The following is a 16,620-nucleotide window of genomic DNA, read 5'->3' on the forward strand; positions in this document are numbered from 1 at the left end:
CTTCTCTTCACTCTCCGTTTCATTTCTTGCTGTACACCCTTTTCACTCTTTAAAAAACATTCATAAACTGGATCTCAGCCAGATTAAAAGATTACAATATAGTAAAAAACTTCATATGAATCCAGCTCATCTGTATTCCATTAGTCTGACCTTCTCATTGTAAATGTTCTTGAATGCACACTCAAGGCCACTATTCACTAAGAAATTCACACATGCATAAGCAGAACAGTAGGCCTTACTGCTCATGAAAAAGTCATGGTCACGACACAGGGTGCATTATGCTGTCGATTTAGGGAGCTAATAGGCAGTGTTGGGGGTAACGCATAACAAGTAATGCTAGTTACCTAATCAGATTACTTTTTTCAAGTAACTAGTAAAGTAACGCATTACTTTTTAATTTACAAGACAATATCTGAGTTACTTTTTCTAAAAAGCAACGCCAGTTACTTTGTTTTCCCATTTATTGACTGACAAGTCTTCTGTCCCCATATTGGGAGAAATCGAAAGTACAGAGGCGTTGTGTGCGGTGTGAACATGATGTTACTGTAGGTCTAGACTAAATGTGAATGTGCATTAATTCATCCAACTCGCAAAAAAGCAGATTTAGTATTCATTAAAATGAATTAAAACAGTGAAATGCAAACTCAGAATATGACGCAAACCTGCAATAATTAAATATGTTAAAAACACAAATGTATCTAATCCCATTTTATCAAACAGTGTCTTTGCTGCTGACCATTGATGATCCAGATCAACCATACTAATAAGCAAAAATGACTTAAGATAAACTAACAATTGTGCTTCATTGTTTTTTTATTGCTGAAGAGTGTTGAACCTTCTTCTCCTGCATTCTACTGTACAGACGTGAATTTACTTTTCCTTCAGCCCGAGGTTTATTCATTACACTTTTTGGTGTGAAAGGGCTTTTACATTTGCTATAAATAGAACTTTTTATAATAAAAACAATCAAGCCCTGCTCATATTTAAAAAGTAATGCGAAAGTTATGTAATTAGTTACTTTTTTAGGAAGTAACGCAAAAATTGTAATGCATTACTTTTAAAAGTAACTTTCCCCAACACTTTTAACAGGTGGTTCTCCTTTAGAAAAAACATGCAAGAGGTTATAACTCACAGATGTTTGATACTTTTAGTTAAGGGTTTGTTCAGATACCTAACCTACCTGGAATTGTAAAAAAAAAAATTATATATATATATATATATATATATATATATATATATATATATATATATATATATATGTTACACTGCTATAATATTTTATGTATTTGTATTAGAAATTATTGACAGAGACAGTGTTACAAACACCAAACACCATCAGGGTAACACACACGACACAAGTGTTCATACTGAGTAAACCTAAAACAATTAGAAATGTTTTTTGTTAATTGAAATAAAGCTGAAATCAACTTAAATATGAATATTAGATGAACTTGAAATTAAAGTGCCTTGGCAATTTAAATAAGTTGAAGTCTAAAACTAATAATAATAATAAAAAAAAATAATAATAACAATAATGGTTATAATAATAATAGTGAAATAATAATAAATTTAAAATAAAGCTAAAAAAACTAAAAAATGTGAAATAAATAAATAACTAAAAAAATAACAATAATAATAAACTTAACACTGCATGACACTAAGCTATAAAAAATAAAAAAATAACCTGAAATGTCACATAAAACATACCAGTGTACATACGTGAAAACTACAAAATAAGACACCAAAAAAAAACAGCTTTTGTACATAAAAATAAAAAATAAAAAAATCTAGAAGGAATGCCTCTTTCTTTATGTGATCAAGTATTTAACTTAAAAACATATTTTACTGTAAAGGTGTGTGTATTTCCTTGTTAAATATAAATTTTCACTTTAAATGTATGAAGCAATTTATACATTTATGGGATTATATTTATAATTCATAAATTCATACCATTTACTTGTAAAAGTAAAAGCAAGCACATTACTACCCTAGTAACAAAAAAAGTAATATATTTAAAATACATTTATTTCATACTATGTATAGTTTAAATCTATTAACATAATTACTGACATATTGCTCAAGATTTACTGATATAAAAATTATAATTACACTTTACTGGGATTACCTGTGCAAAATGCACATTTCTTACATTATTAAGCCTAAAATGTGTTTTAATGTCACTATTGATGAGAGCTGTATGATCCTGAATAATATCGGCCTTTAAATGCAGGATATTTAAAGTGTACCTGAAGTATACTTTCAATAGTTCCACTTTAGCACAATCAAATCTACTTTAGTATATCTTTAATTGGACTTCAGTATCTGCACAAATAAAGTACATTTAGTACAAAATGAGTTGTTCCAATTTAGCAGACTTTAAGTATACCAGTTTAGTACCAAAAGTACAATTGCAGGGTATTTTTATGAACCACATAAATATGTAAATGTATTTGTAGCATACTTAGCACAAAACATATGTATTTCAAATACATCTTAGTACATTTATTTTTCACTAGGGTAACATTAAGTCAAATACTCAATTAAAATTGTGCATGTAAGAAATTAAATGTTTCTGGTTATACTTATTAATTATACAGTGATTTCCGAAACAGATCTTCTACAAGCATACAAATAGCATACTACACCTTAAGCAAAATATAAAATTCCTGTTACCAATACTTTTATGAAATTAGTACATTTCAGTGGAGCTCATGTGGTAGTTGAATGGTGGTAGGCAGAATTGCTCAAATGTGCTCACAAATACTCTCTCTCTATCCATTTCTCTTCTGTAAAGCCATATTTTTCTGTTTTTATCAAATTTAATTTGCCTGAGTCTGGACCACATTACCAATGGCATTTGCCTCCCAAAGCCACCAGGACCAATCTCTCACAAAAGTGAGGGGCCAACAGACCTAGTTTTTCTCTTTCCTATTTTTTACCGACAGAGACACACATGTTCTCTGTTCCATAATTGACTGTAAGTTGGAGTATCCATTCATAACTATCAACTGACCCACTCCAGCATATTCTGGCCAGGCTATGTATAAACACTCCAGACCACACATTGCTTTCTTGGTCAGACAGGAAGCAACCAAGTGAGTGGAGAGGAAGTGAACAACCCCCGACTAAGCTAGTCGTGCTGCACACTGAACCAGGAAGTGCTTTGGCTCTGATCACGAACACACCCTAAAGCTTCCTCTTTTATACACCACCCTTCCGCTTTCGAAAGGGCTGCCCATAACCTTGCTAAGCGTCAACTTTTCTTTAGCAGTTAGAATGACTAAATGTCATTTTCTAGCGTATTTCACCTGTTGAAAGATTTCGATTAATTTTAGATATCAGCTCTGCCGCTCAAGAATTTTATTATTTATCATCAGACCTACCGTGATATTGGCATGCATGCATAAATGCCATGTGTGTAAGTACTATGTACACATGAGTATATGCCTTCCACCCTCGCCTTTCCTGTGACTGTTGTCTGTACTTAAGGAAAAGGTGGGTCCACTCCTCTGACCTCAGTCACACACACACACACACACACTGCTATTTTCAGTGAGACTCCCATGTTAACTCTATTGTAATGCCAGATTTTACTAGATGACTACAGCCACACTATCAAAATCCACCCACCCATATGAGACTGTATAGACCAGACTGGAGGACCTTGGGATATGGAAACCCAGTGTTAGGGTGGTTTTCATAAATAATGACACTCTGATACTGTCAGGAAATAAGTAGTACAATAGGAACAAATCACTGGGAGAAGCAGCATTTGATGAACATACTGCTTTTTGGGCTGTTGAGAGTTTTGGAGAACAAAATAAATCAGAGAAGTTTGTTTGTACAATGAGAATCTTGTCTAACTGTAAGGACTGACAACTGCAGAACTGCGAATAAAACCTCCATTAAATGACTAAGCTATGTAAACTTTATGGCCTTCTTCCAACAAATCAGCATTGAGCAGTGGTGCTTTGAAACATACAACGGGATCCAGAGAGTTTTGTTGGTTTAAGCAGGTCCAGCAATCTCAGTAATGATGAAATATTGAGAAAGCACTGGAAGTAATGAAGACAACTGCTTCAAATGATGTGTTGTCAGCAAGTCTCACTTCTAATACACAACAAACCTAAAATGCAGCTACTGTATGTACTAGGCTTGTAAAAGTGTCCACTAAGGACTGCTCATCATAAAGAGTCATTAAGTGTAGCTGAGGCATCTAAGCCCCATATTTTGTCTCTGGTAAGGTTAAAAGTGATATATTACCAGAATCATGCAATTTTAAATGTATGATCGTAGAAAAAACGGTCCTGTATGTTACTAGTGTAACATAAAGCATTAATGCAACTACCAGCCTTTCCCCCAGTTAAGTTATACTTGTGTTAAAAGTGTTAATACAAGACAGAGGAGTATGATCATAAACAGCTTCATTTCGCCACCTGCTGGACACCAAAGTAACCACGTGAGCTATGAAATCTTGGTCAAGTTGTACATCTTACACACCAAAAAAAAAGAAAAATAACATTAATAAAAAAAAATAAAAAAAATAAAACAATCACAACAAATGCTGTCGAAAAAAACCGTAACACTTCACGAAAGAAGAGCAACATTAAAGAAAGTTAAAAAAAATCCACTGGCTCAGCAAATTAAGCTGTAAAATGTTCTTACAGTTAATAAATGGTGCCTGATCATTGTTATGCTGAAAAGTCCACGTCCATTTTGCAAACAACGTTACTTATAAAAATGCAAAGTTATAAAAAGCAACAAAACGCAAACATCTCCAATCAATGAGTTGTGAGTGTGATCAGCTGCGGTCACGTGACGAGCACATTTGGTGATTTACGCAGCAGCACACTGAAAACATCAAGACAAAGCGCCACGGTTCCTCTGTCAGGACTTTTCTACTGTGTCCTCACATTTTCACAAGTCAGTATCCGACCAAAGACTGGCCCGCGTCCTGGCTCTCTTTTCTACAGAAATATTGCCTCAGGTCTGTTTGTTTGATGTAGTTATTACCATCGGTCATCGGAGGATTTGAAAGTAAGTAGAGAATAATAACAGTTGTTGAAACATTACACAATCAGATATAGGAATATGGGGCAGTATAAACCACATTATAAAACAGTTTTGTGTTAGAATACTCTGTTTTATAGTGGAATTTGCATATGACAATTGATGAGAATGGGGAATGCCAGTTTTCCTTGCTTAGCTTCCTATTGACATTTTGGAAAATACATAAATCTGTCATTTGCATGCACAAACGATTCGTTTTCCTGCATCAACTTGTTTCAAGCAGTTCTTTATTTTTAAACAATGCCATGCCATAAGCTTTTCCAGAAAACATATGCATATTTCATAAATATAAGAAGAAAAAGAAAGAAAAAAAAAAAAACACAGACGCACAGTTGAATACAATGAAAAATATTTGAATATGTGTGTTTGTGTGTGAAAGAAACGGAGAGGACGCTCGATGAATGTTTTCGATGTCCCTTAAATAAATGAATCTTTCTGCTGGTTCGAATCTTTTCGATGGACTTCACAAAACGATTCATTCGTGATTCATAATGAGCCGAAGCATCTTTTGATGTGAAGATATTTGTACGATTTGATTATATCGTTTGTTCACTACGAGTTAATATCGATATGGTCTAAGATGAAAAAAAAAAAGATTTGCTATTGTAAATGGGTTTTTTTGTGTGCGGTGGGGGGGGGGCACATGACACCCTAAAATTACTTTTTAATACGGCATAACTTAGGCTAATAACAGCAACAATAATAATAATAATAATAATAATAAAAGTGATAAAACCACAGTACATGCCTGTACATGTATCCCAGGCTGGGGTGTCAGAAGTCAGGTTATGACGCCATTACGTAACTACGTATAGCTGAATTGTTTTCTTTTTAACCAGCTCTTTGAAAACAAACTACTCGAAGGAACCGATTCGCTGGAATGATTCTTGCTTACTATTAGTACTTTATCAAGCATTTGTTTTCCTGCATCTTAATCAAATAAACTAAATATTATTTAATAAGCGCGTTTCACACATTGTTCTGAGAAGTAAGTTAGCTTGTGAATTTTACTGAATAGGTCCGTGTTGTTGTTTTGTTTCTAAACAAATAAGCATGTTTTTTTAAAATATGTTCCAGACACTATTCGTGCATAAATCCTGTAGTCATAAATATACCGAATGATCAAACGATCGGTTACATAGTAACTGTTAACTGCATTTTTTTTTTTGTTTTAATTTATGCGTTTGTGATTGAAAGCCACAAACACAGAGGGAGGAGGGCTGATGCGTGTTTGTTTAAGCAGGAACCACATGACCATCTTGTTCGTAATGTGTTGTGTTTCTCTAATGGCAGTCAGCCATCTCAGCTCAGCTCAGCTACCTTGCAAATTAGGGATTAATCATTCCGTACCGTGTTAACTGAAGCTTTCCGCGAGATCTGACGGACATTATAAGCGCCAGCAATGCCAGGTACGATATTTGCACGGTTATCGATCGGTCTTTAGCTTGCACTGTTTTCCTCTCGGAGTGTGTGTGTGTATTTGCACGTCTCGACCTGACTTCTGCGTCTCTGTGTCTCCGTCATTGACTGCACGCTGTCTTAATGTCTAAAAAAAGGGGTTTCTGACGGCATATATGGCCGTGTAAACTGGTTCTTGTTTGGTTGTACGTGAATTCGGATTGCTTTACTCCTACATGTTTCACATTGCGTTATTTTGCGACTTTGTGTATGAAGTTCTTGTAGATACACACACATAACTCTAATGTCATGTCAGGGGGTTGTTGTTGTGCCCCTCTTGGGCTGTCATTGCATTTCTCAACACGACCTTCTTGTCAGTCAGCTCTCATTGTTACGTGCTTTGGCCTGCCATGAAGGAAGAGCTATTTGTTTGTCCTCTAAATTATCCCGCTTTTCTCGGTGTAATACTGCAAAAGTGGATTACATAATTGGCTTGAGAGTGTTTATAAAGCGCGTGCAGGAAACGGTGTAACGGATAGTTAGCTAATATGGTTGTGTTTCAGGGAACTGTATGTATGTGTGTGTGTTTACTTTTCCTGTTTATCAGCCAGCGCCTCAATATCAGATTGCTTGTCTAGAAGAACGAAGGTTAACTGTGTCTAGTCTTTTGTTTTGATATTTCTGACAGTGGTGTCTATAAACGCATGCAGTAGCGTGTTGTTGCATAAACTTATTTGGATTTTACTAAATTAATTCTTTAAATTACAATGAGCATTCTTTTTTGCTGAGTTTATTAGTAACTGTATATGTATGTTATGGATTGAAACGGTTTGTTCATGCTAACATGTTTCCTTGTGCTTGTTCAAACATTAGAGATTACAGAATTGATTTGTTTTGCCCTGGTACACTATGCGAAGCAATGCATGCATTTGTAAATACTCAGTACAGCCATGATCACTAGATCTGCCAACTAGTGTATAGGCCTACTTGTCTGTCTGAACCAGTGATTGGAAAGGTGGCAGATTGTGATATGTATTATATTTCTTTTTAACCAAGGATTTAGGCTGCAAAATGTTAATGGATTTTACCCAAAAAGTCATTTTTCAAGTTACAGAATAACAAATAACAGTCGGTTCGGCATTGCAGATGAATGTTTTGTCAGAAACCTCATATGTGCTTAAGTTATGATTTCTGTTAGCTGTTACCTGTCGTGTGTGAGAGAGAGAGAGAGAGTTTAAAGCCCCTGTAGATCTCTCAGTAGCTCATCCTCTCATGTCATCACTCACAGATGAGCTCATTTCCTCCAGTGATGCCACTGCTATTATTAAGGCTTTAATCTCTGATCTCTCATACATCAACTTAACACGCATTAGCCAGACAGCCACAAATGTTCAGAGAGTCTGTGATTGTTGCAAATGAAAGTGCTACGAACTGTGTACACTGCATATTGCCTGCTCAATTTTAATGGTAGACATTATCTCACAAATTGAACTGTAGTATTCTATGTATACTAGTTTCGGCACGATTACATGTATGTTTAATTCAGCGAAGTCCATCTTGGTATTTACTTATCATAACACTTATCATTTTGGTAAAAACAGCTATTTTAAAGTAAAATTTGGCAGTATAATAAAATTATCAGTCCGAAAAAGAGATTTTTAGAATCATGACTGATTTTATTTGTGGTTCATTCATCACGTTGAGCATATTGTATGTATGTATTGTGCACACATGCTGCAGCAATAGTAAGAATGCGGCTAAGTTGATGACAATTTATGCAAATATTAAATTCGGACTTGCTTTAATGCCTTTCTCTCCATATGTGAGAGGCAGCATTCAGCTTCAGCATTTTTGCCATAGAGAAGGCTAGTGTATACCTATTGCACATGAATAAAACATAACCAAGTAATCTTTTTAAGTATTATATGAAATTAAAAGTTTAATCTGTTGTTCTAAAGCATCAGGGTCACTTTTTCTTCTAGTGTTTACAGCAGGTATTACTGTAAATATGTTTTGAGTTATGTGTTTGGTTGTTCAGAATTTTATTTATTTATTTTTTTGGGCAGGGTACATGGGTTTAAATCATCTAGTTTATTGCCAAAATATCAACTCCAAATCAGAGGAATTCATACCAAAAACAACTATTAGTGTATATACTTGGAAATGTGCATTACATGTATTGTTAGTGGTGTGTTTTGTTTAATCTCTTATTAATTTAGTCTTAGATGATCATCTATTGGATGTGTTCGGCCATGTTGCATCATTATGGAGCATGATCTTGTACATGCACCAGTAGTTCTTGTACACAGTGAGTAGGTGTAGGTGTGGTTGTGTTTAAGTGTTATGACATGCTCAATGCTATTGTCTTAAGCGTTACAGTATATAAACAGCTGCACACATTGTGACTCTTTCAGCAGCCATGTTTTTTTTTTCTGTCATAACTGGTTTCTCAGCTCAATTCTAATCATAACAAAATTATTGCAAAACACTCCTTCACTCCTTCATGAAGCAAACTCCTGTTCTTCATTTTTATATTTACCATTTATTCACATCACTGGAATAAATAGCAATAGTGAACAGATAGCAAAATAAAAATATTGTGACAGTGTTTCATAATATTACTGATGTTACTGTATTTTGATCAAATAAATGCAGCAATGTTGCATATATAAGACTTTTAATGTTCAAAAGCATGACTTGTTTTTTTTTTTCTTATCTCAAATCATTAAAGAGTAGTGTGGATGTGTATGACTTAACTGTACTCAATATGTGTTCACATTGCATCATATATAGGTGTTGTCCACTTTTTAGTGTGTGTCTTTAGTAAAAGCTTATTAGACCGGTTGTATAGTTCACAGTTTGCTGACTTTGTACCCTAGATTTCAAAAGTACCTTTTTGTTGTTGTTGTTTGTTTTATTTTAGTATGTTTTGATGTCCAAAATTATTTACAGAATTCTAATGTTGCTCTCATTGGTCATCCAAAAAAAAAAATATATATATATATATATGTGTGTGTGTGTATATATAATTTAGAATTTATTGCTATCAATATCAGACATGATTTCTATATTATACACCCCTAAAATATGTGTCTATCTTTTTAGAGCCAGCAGAAATGAACGGGGCTGACATAGGAAAGATGCCGGGCAGCGGAGTTCCAGGGAGTGAGGGAAAAGACCCAGTAGCCAATGGGCATGCAGAGAATGAGTCCAACCCCTTTGCAGAGTACATGTGGATGGAGAACGAGGAGGAATACAATCGGCAGGTCTGTACACACACCAACCCACTTACAGCCCTTTCAGGCCCACACCATTAAAACACAAACTCAGCAGTTGATCAGGATGGGTTTTATACTCTCAGCTGAGGTGTGTGTTAGTGTTCAGCACAGTTAAGTTCATAGTTTTGTTTTACGACCATTTTTGGATATCACTCTGTGGCTCTTGAGATGTTAAATTGTAGAACATATTGTTTTACATGTTATCTATTTGCTGGACAGGAACTTTTGTCTTATTTGTTTATATCCTAGGTGGAGGAGGAATTGCTTGAGCAGGAGTTCTTGGAGCGCTGTTTCCAAGAGATGTTGGATGAGGAGGATCAGGATTGGTTCATTCCAGAGAGGGACCTCCCATCAGTCGGACAGATACAGCAGCAGCTCAATGGACTTTCTGTCAGTGAGGGCAATGCAGAGGAAATCTTGGTAAGCTTTAAGTCCTCATAGACATTCAGTATATCAACTAGAAAAAATCAACTTTTCACCCAAAACTGAAAACTGTTATCATTTACTCATCCTCACATCACGCTAAACCTGTAAGACCTTTTGTTCTGTGAAACACATAAGTAGATATTTTGACTGTTTCGTCTGTCTTTGTTTAAACAATGAAAGTCATAGAGTGCAACAGATGTGTTACAGAAGTATAAAGTTCATTCATTTGTTCAACTAATTTTTAGCAATGACATGCAAACCCTTATAAAAAGACCTACTATAAGCTACAAAATTGGTAATGGATGTTACCTGCTTTTGCTGAAACCATCTGCCTGCATTATTTAAACATTTTAAAATCATATTTAACAGTAGAAATGCCTGGTTAAAAACCACATTACCCATGATTTTGAAAAGGATTCTCCACCAATCAGAGAACCACAACCAGTAGATCAAAGGAGCTGTGTAGCCCCGCCCACTCCCATGAAAGCCATTCTTTAGTAGAAATGCATGGTTTAGATCAAAATATTATATATATATATATATATATATTATATATATTATATATATAATTACTCAATTTTTTTTTTTTTACTTTTTGCTTGAAATAAGTTTGTAGTGTTGCATTTCACCTTGTAGTTGGATGGTTTAATTCATGGATTATAAACAAGGATTTTTTTTCTTGTTTACGATCTTTATTGACTTTCATTGTATGGACAAAAAAAATTTTATATAATATTTTTTTTTTTTTTTATTTTAGTTTGTTGTTATTTTTATGACAGATGTGTTTTAAATGATTTTTACTTCTATTTTTTTTTCCCCAGGGAAAGAGCATCTTAAACCCTGAGGCCAAGGAGTTTGTGCCAGGGGTGAAATACTAGGGTTCATCACTGCCCTCCTCGCTCTCAAACACACATCTGATCATATATGCAGAAACTCTTGTGTCCATGTTTAGGATGGTCACATAAATGCACTCTTCGCCACATTTTTGAAGGGGCATGAATACGTTTTGTTTTTTTTTTAATGGGAGGGAGGTGGGGGTGATTGTCTATAAGCTTTATATTTCTGTTGTGTATAAACCAAGGGTATTAAGTTGAAACATGACCTCTAGGAGGTGCGGTGACTAGATAATATCATACTCATTACCAGGCTGTTTTATTTTCCTCTACCCTTGTTGAAAGGGCTGTTCTTGTCAGCTTTCATTTTCACAGTTTGTGCCTGATCAGGTCTTTGCTTCTCCTCCCGTTGTTGTTGTTGTTGTTGTTGTTTTTTTTCTTCTTTTATTTTTGTTATTGTTCTTTTCGATGCATCAGTTCACATTCCTGAGTTTCAAGGGGTGTGGCCATAAATGACAGAGGGTGTGGCTGGTGGTGGGCGGAGCCCCTTTGATTTGTGTTGAATGCTGAGGAAAGTGTGTTGGGGAATTCATGTGAATTCAACTTTTGATTTTGAATTCAATTCGTTACATGCAGGACTGATTTTCATTTAAAAAAAATATGGAAGAATGGCAAAATAAAGAAGAAAAGTTTGTACTAAATGGACCATTTCTTGTGTATGGCTGTATCTTAAATCTATTAAATCTCTAATTTCACAGCAGTACAGTTAAAAATTAACCATTTAACATGCATATGGATGAATCGATTAACATATTATGTATATTTTATGTGGATGAGAACTGAACTACTCAGCCTCTTCAGTAATCAGCCAGTCATGTAACCTCATCCATTATTATTTGCAGGAGATTAACTTGGAAATATCGGGTTCTTGATTTCCTTTTAACTGCTATAGGGAATGGAAAGACCATAATTACTTTTTAATGCTCATGAAAGTGATTCAGCTGTTTTAATGTAGGGTGTTTAGTCCTACAACCAGCATTGCATCTATTTACTGTATTTATAAATTCTACTTTATTCCTTCATATCAATCTTCAATCTGGCATTCAGATTTTATTATCATGTTAAGTTATAAGGCAGACAGTGCCTGACAGACACAAATGGTATTGAGAAATAACTGCTTGCTGGTAGCAGCACTAAACATTCAGCAATTACAATATTTGCATTTTTTCTTAACTTTTTTTTTTTTTAAAGTAACACTTTACAATACGGTTTTATTTGTTAATGCACTGTCAACTAATGTTATAAAAATAAATTGTTCAATGTTAGTTAACTAGTTAGTTAACTAGTTATGCATTAACTAATATTAACAAATGAGTCCTTATTGTAAGGCACTGAATCCCAATCAGTATATGTGATTAATAAATAAATAAATGAATAACATAAAAAATATTAGATGGACCTATGTAAAATACTTCTCTAAATAAGTCTCATAACATTTAGCACAATCTTGCTGTCAGTCCTCCTGTAATGAGGACAAATAAAGGTGGGTCTTTTATAATTGTTCACACACATGATGTGGTGAGAAGGAAAAGAACAAAGGGGGATGTTTTAAGCTATTTAAATAATCTTTCTTCATCCAAAAGACTAACAGAACACAAACTATGAAATGTCACTGCTACACCAAAATTATAAACAATTTTATTTTCAAGAGTATCTATATCAAAACTATTATTAATGACATTTTAAAATGAGTTTTGCGATGTTTATCAAAAAAAGTCACATGACATTAAAACTTTACCAAAATTTACAAAAAACTTTTTTTTTCCCAATTCTACTTAATTTTTTTGTTTTGTTTTGTTTAATATGATATGGGTGTTTGAGAAACAGCCCCAACAAGAGGAAAATCTGGAAACACATTTCTCTATCAGTTTTAGAACAGTATGTTCCCAATTCAGTTCTTCAGCCGCATCTCAAAGGTCTGTTTCTTCCGGATCACTGATTGAAGGTATGGCTGAAAAACATGTTGACATTAGCCGAGTAGTCCAGAGGGAGGCTGGCTCCTGCGTTCTGTGCCCCCATTTTGGCGCCACCCAGAGCGGAGGACTGACGAAGAGTAAGCAGACTGTACTTCTGGAAGTGACTGTAACCATGAGCCTGAGCCTCTGAGAGGACCTGAGTGAAACCTGCAGCACAAAATACCACATCCACATCACAATGTTTAGTTAAAGTGAATTAGGGCTGGGCGATTAATAAAAAAGCTATTTGCAATTAAGATCTTGGCTTCCAGCGATTATGAATACAAGATAAATATGATTGTGCCTCATTCGGTTTCACAGTGATGCTCTCATTTTGTCTTTTGTTATAATTCCAGCGCACCCCTTTCTCAGCTTCCACTCTTGCCTGGTTTAGTAGTTTTTCAGTGTGTTTGGAAGTGCGCTGCAACAACATACTTGATCTTATTTAATATTTATCTTGATGTATTTGATTTACCATATTTTTGTTAATTGTTTTTATATTATTTATGTTTTATTTATATAATTTATGTTTACATTTATCACTTTGTTTTTCGTCTGAATTATATTTAAAGTTCTGTCTAATAAGCAACTGTATTACATAATCGTTATCCCAATATTGACATAAATAACCGAGAATGACGTTTGCATTTCCCAAGGTAATATCAGAAACCGATATGTTCCCCCATATATTGTGCATTATATTCATATATATATATATTTTTTGTATGTATTATTAAAATTGTTGTTTGATACTGTTTTTTTCATATAAGTTTTTCAAACAGTGTAAGTTTCAAAGTTATCCATCTTTTCAACTGTACATTATAATGTTTTGATTCCTAAACAAAACAGCACTGTAAAAAATAAATAAATAAAGATTGGCACTTTCATGTAGACATTTGTTTTATACTGGCAAAATAATAAAAATGTACAATATAATACTGGAAATCATACTGACTAAAGGCCATAAAAAAGAAATTACCAGCTCTTTTTTTTCTGTATCACTACATAATTTCTACATCACTAATTTAAACAGTCTCATCTGAAATTAATTATGGGAAGCTGAAAAGCTCTATAAAGACGTTACGCACCAGATTTCATCAGTTCCCAGCTGCGCCACACAGAACCGACACAAAGAACAGGCAAGCCAAGCTCACCAGAAAACAGATCCTAAATGAACAAGAGATGAAAATGATTAAATAAGAAAAAGAGATAGAGTGAGTGTGGCGGTGTTGCTGTAAGTTTTTTTACCTGATGTACTTTAGGAAGGACTGCTACGATGTGGCGTCCAAGCGTTCTTCCAGCTTCTGTGAACACGTGCTGACACAAAGCATCACCAGCATCGCCACCTGATGCACAATCACAAAGAGTCATAATGTGTGGCATATGTACACACAACCTCACACCACACACCAGCAGCATACCTTCAGCTAGTTTCCTACAGAACCCTGCAAAATGTGACTTCTGAAAGTTTCTGTACAAATGAGGAAGCATTCCCATCAAGTCCGACACCTGGGGATGTACAGAACAACAAGTGCGTGCCATCACTTCTATTCAAGTATCAAATTAAGCACAAGATTAAATCAAAAGAACAAAAGAAAAGTCCTAACCTGGAAATATTCTTCCATGGCCTTCTTAACATAGGTGATATCATGAGGGGATGTGACGAGGTTATCTCTGGCATCAAAAACTGTTTTAATAGCCAAGTGAGAAATCCAATATGCTACATGAAGATAAGGACAGAGAGAAAGAAAAAGCTTAGGCCCCATTCACATCTAGTAATAACACCTATCTCGGGTGATCTGATTAGAAATGGCCAATACAGACTACCGTTTACACCTGGTTTGACATTAGATGAAGAATCCTGTAAAAAAAATTAATTTTTACGCAAAAATATTAAGCAGCAGAACTGTTTTCAATACTTATAATAAGAAATGTTTCTTTAGCACCAAATCAGCATTTTAGAAGGATTTCTGACGGATCACGTGACAGAATAAATAACATTTTAGGGGGAAAAAAACATTTTTTAAATTTTAATAATATTTCACAAATTACACTTTTTACATTATTACCGATCACATAAAAGCAGATAATTCTTTCAAAAACAGACCCCAAACTTTTTATTTTATTTTATTTTATTTTTTTACTTTTTACACATTACGCGAGTAGGCCATGCTTAACACAGGCTGAGTTTGAGTCTGGCCAGGTACACATGTATATATCTGCTCTGCTGTTGTTCATAAATACTAGTACCAATGTTGTACAAGGAGGAACCTTTCATGTTACATCAATTATCCAATGTTTAGTGAGCCAGGGTTATTACCAACACCCGAATATTTTGGTTACAAAATAATGATTTACGACTTGTTGGTGGGGAATCGGAGCTTTTGCAAGGAATTCATTTGTTAGATAAGATAACATCTTTGTAAGATAAGACTGGGTGTGTGTGATCACAATGCTGTTATGTCAATGGTTTTCTCTTTCCATATGGTTACCTGAGCCCTCGTCTCCCATCATGTGACCCCAGCCCCCACAGCCAACCTGTGTGCCATCTGGATTGACCAGCTTACAGTTCGAACCAGTGCCTGATATCACCACTATACCTCCTATGACAAAAAGACAGACAGAAAGGCTTACGATGACAGTTATGTCCTGAAATCCATTAGCTACTACTGCCAGTTGCAAAAACACTGCACAAACCATAGTCACTGGCAGTGGCCATAGCGCCAATGGCATCGGTGGTAATAAAATAACTTTGGCTCAGCTTGGGGTATCGCTCCCTCATGTCATCAATCAGCTTCTGGATAGCAGCTTTCTGCTCTCCACCACTCAAAGACATTCCCTTTCAACACACAATGTATACAACTTTAAAGCAACACGATGAAGGTGAATGTGTTGAGGATGATTGACTGATGCATCGCCTCACCAATGAACAAACTGGTGTGTCCGGGTCCAGCCCTGCCTTGATTTTAGCCCTCTGGACCATGTCATTGATACCATTAATACAATTATCAACACCAACCAACTATAAATGAATAGAAAAAAAAGTGACATATATACACATACACACTGAAGTACACACAAGCTGACTTAAATACATATAAAAGCACGTTCTTCTCTGATCTCACCCAGTGATTGGTACATGGTCCATCTGTCTCAGCGAGGATGTGTCCCTCAGCAGAAACCAGTACTGCTTTAGAGTGTGTCCCACCGCTGTCAAAGTAGAGAATATTGTGTCTCATTCATCTGAAGCCACTGACACTTTCTCTCAAACAACTGGCATGAGGCACGCGCTTAGAGCGAAGCTTTTAAGCATGGATTTTAATAACCGTGTATATGTTAAAATGCCATGAAATTATGGATTATATTTGGTTTAATAATAATGTTTTTTTTGTCATAAACTCACCCTTCCACTCCTCCGTACACTGCGCCCATCTCGACTGCTTCCTCTTTAGTCACATGACCACTCAGTCAGCTGCTTCGAGTCAACTTTCAGTGAATAACACTCGGACTTTGACACAGTCATTTTTACTATCTAAATCCACATAAAATCTCGATTCACACCCATTTTTATAATCTCTTTATATTTGAAAGAAGATATGA

The 16,620-nt window shown here is 35.0% G+C and overlaps 2 protein-coding genes across 4 annotated transcripts; one reads left to right on the plus strand and one right to left on the minus strand.

The window, feature by feature from the left end:
- The first annotated feature begins 4,835 nt into the window (after positions 1–4,835).
- LOC109088202 (polyadenylate-binding protein-interacting protein 2B-like) lies at positions 4,836–11,710 on the plus strand. 2 transcript variants are annotated; one of them, XM_019102372.2, is made up of 4 exons: positions 4,836–5,037; positions 9,574–9,734; positions 9,996–10,166; positions 10,994–11,710. In XM_019102372.2, exons 2-4 carry the CDS (start codon positions 9,585–9,587, stop codon positions 11,048–11,050), a joined length of 378 nt encoding a protein of 125 aa, XP_018957917.2. In that variant the 5' UTR covers positions 4,836–5,037; positions 9,574–9,584; the 3' UTR covers positions 11,051–11,710. The 2 variants fall into 2 exon arrangements, with proteins under 2 accessions (XP_018957917.2, XP_018957916.2); XM_019102371.2 differs by lacking the exon at positions 4,836–5,037 and adding an exon at positions 6,307–6,479.
- A 959-nt stretch (positions 11,711–12,669) lies between these two features.
- Positions 12,670–16,579, minus strand: nagk (N-acetylglucosamine kinase). Of its 2 annotated transcripts, XM_042728357.1 has the most exons (10): positions 16,424–16,579; positions 16,146–16,230; positions 15,944–16,042; positions 15,718–15,859; positions 15,513–15,623; positions 14,628–14,740; positions 14,442–14,529; positions 14,269–14,366; positions 14,109–14,187; positions 12,670–13,188 (listed from the first exon to the last, which is right to left on the minus strand). In XM_042728357.1, exons 1-10 carry the CDS (start codon positions 16,450–16,452, stop codon positions 12,998–13,000), a joined length of 1,035 nt encoding a protein of 344 aa, XP_042584291.1. In that variant the 5' UTR covers positions 16,453–16,579; the 3' UTR covers positions 12,670–12,997. The 2 variants fall into 2 exon arrangements, with proteins under 2 accessions (XP_042584291.1, XP_042584290.1); XM_042728356.1 differs by having other exon boundaries at positions 14,269–14,529.
- Positions 16,580–16,620: the final 41 nt, after the last annotated feature.

Source organism: Cyprinus carpio, chromosome B7 (genome assembly GCF_018340385.1).
Source record: "Cyprinus carpio isolate SPL01 chromosome B7, ASM1834038v1, whole genome shotgun sequence".
NCBI classification, from domain to species: Eukaryota; Metazoa; Chordata; class Actinopteri; order Cypriniformes; family Cyprinidae; genus Cyprinus; species Cyprinus carpio.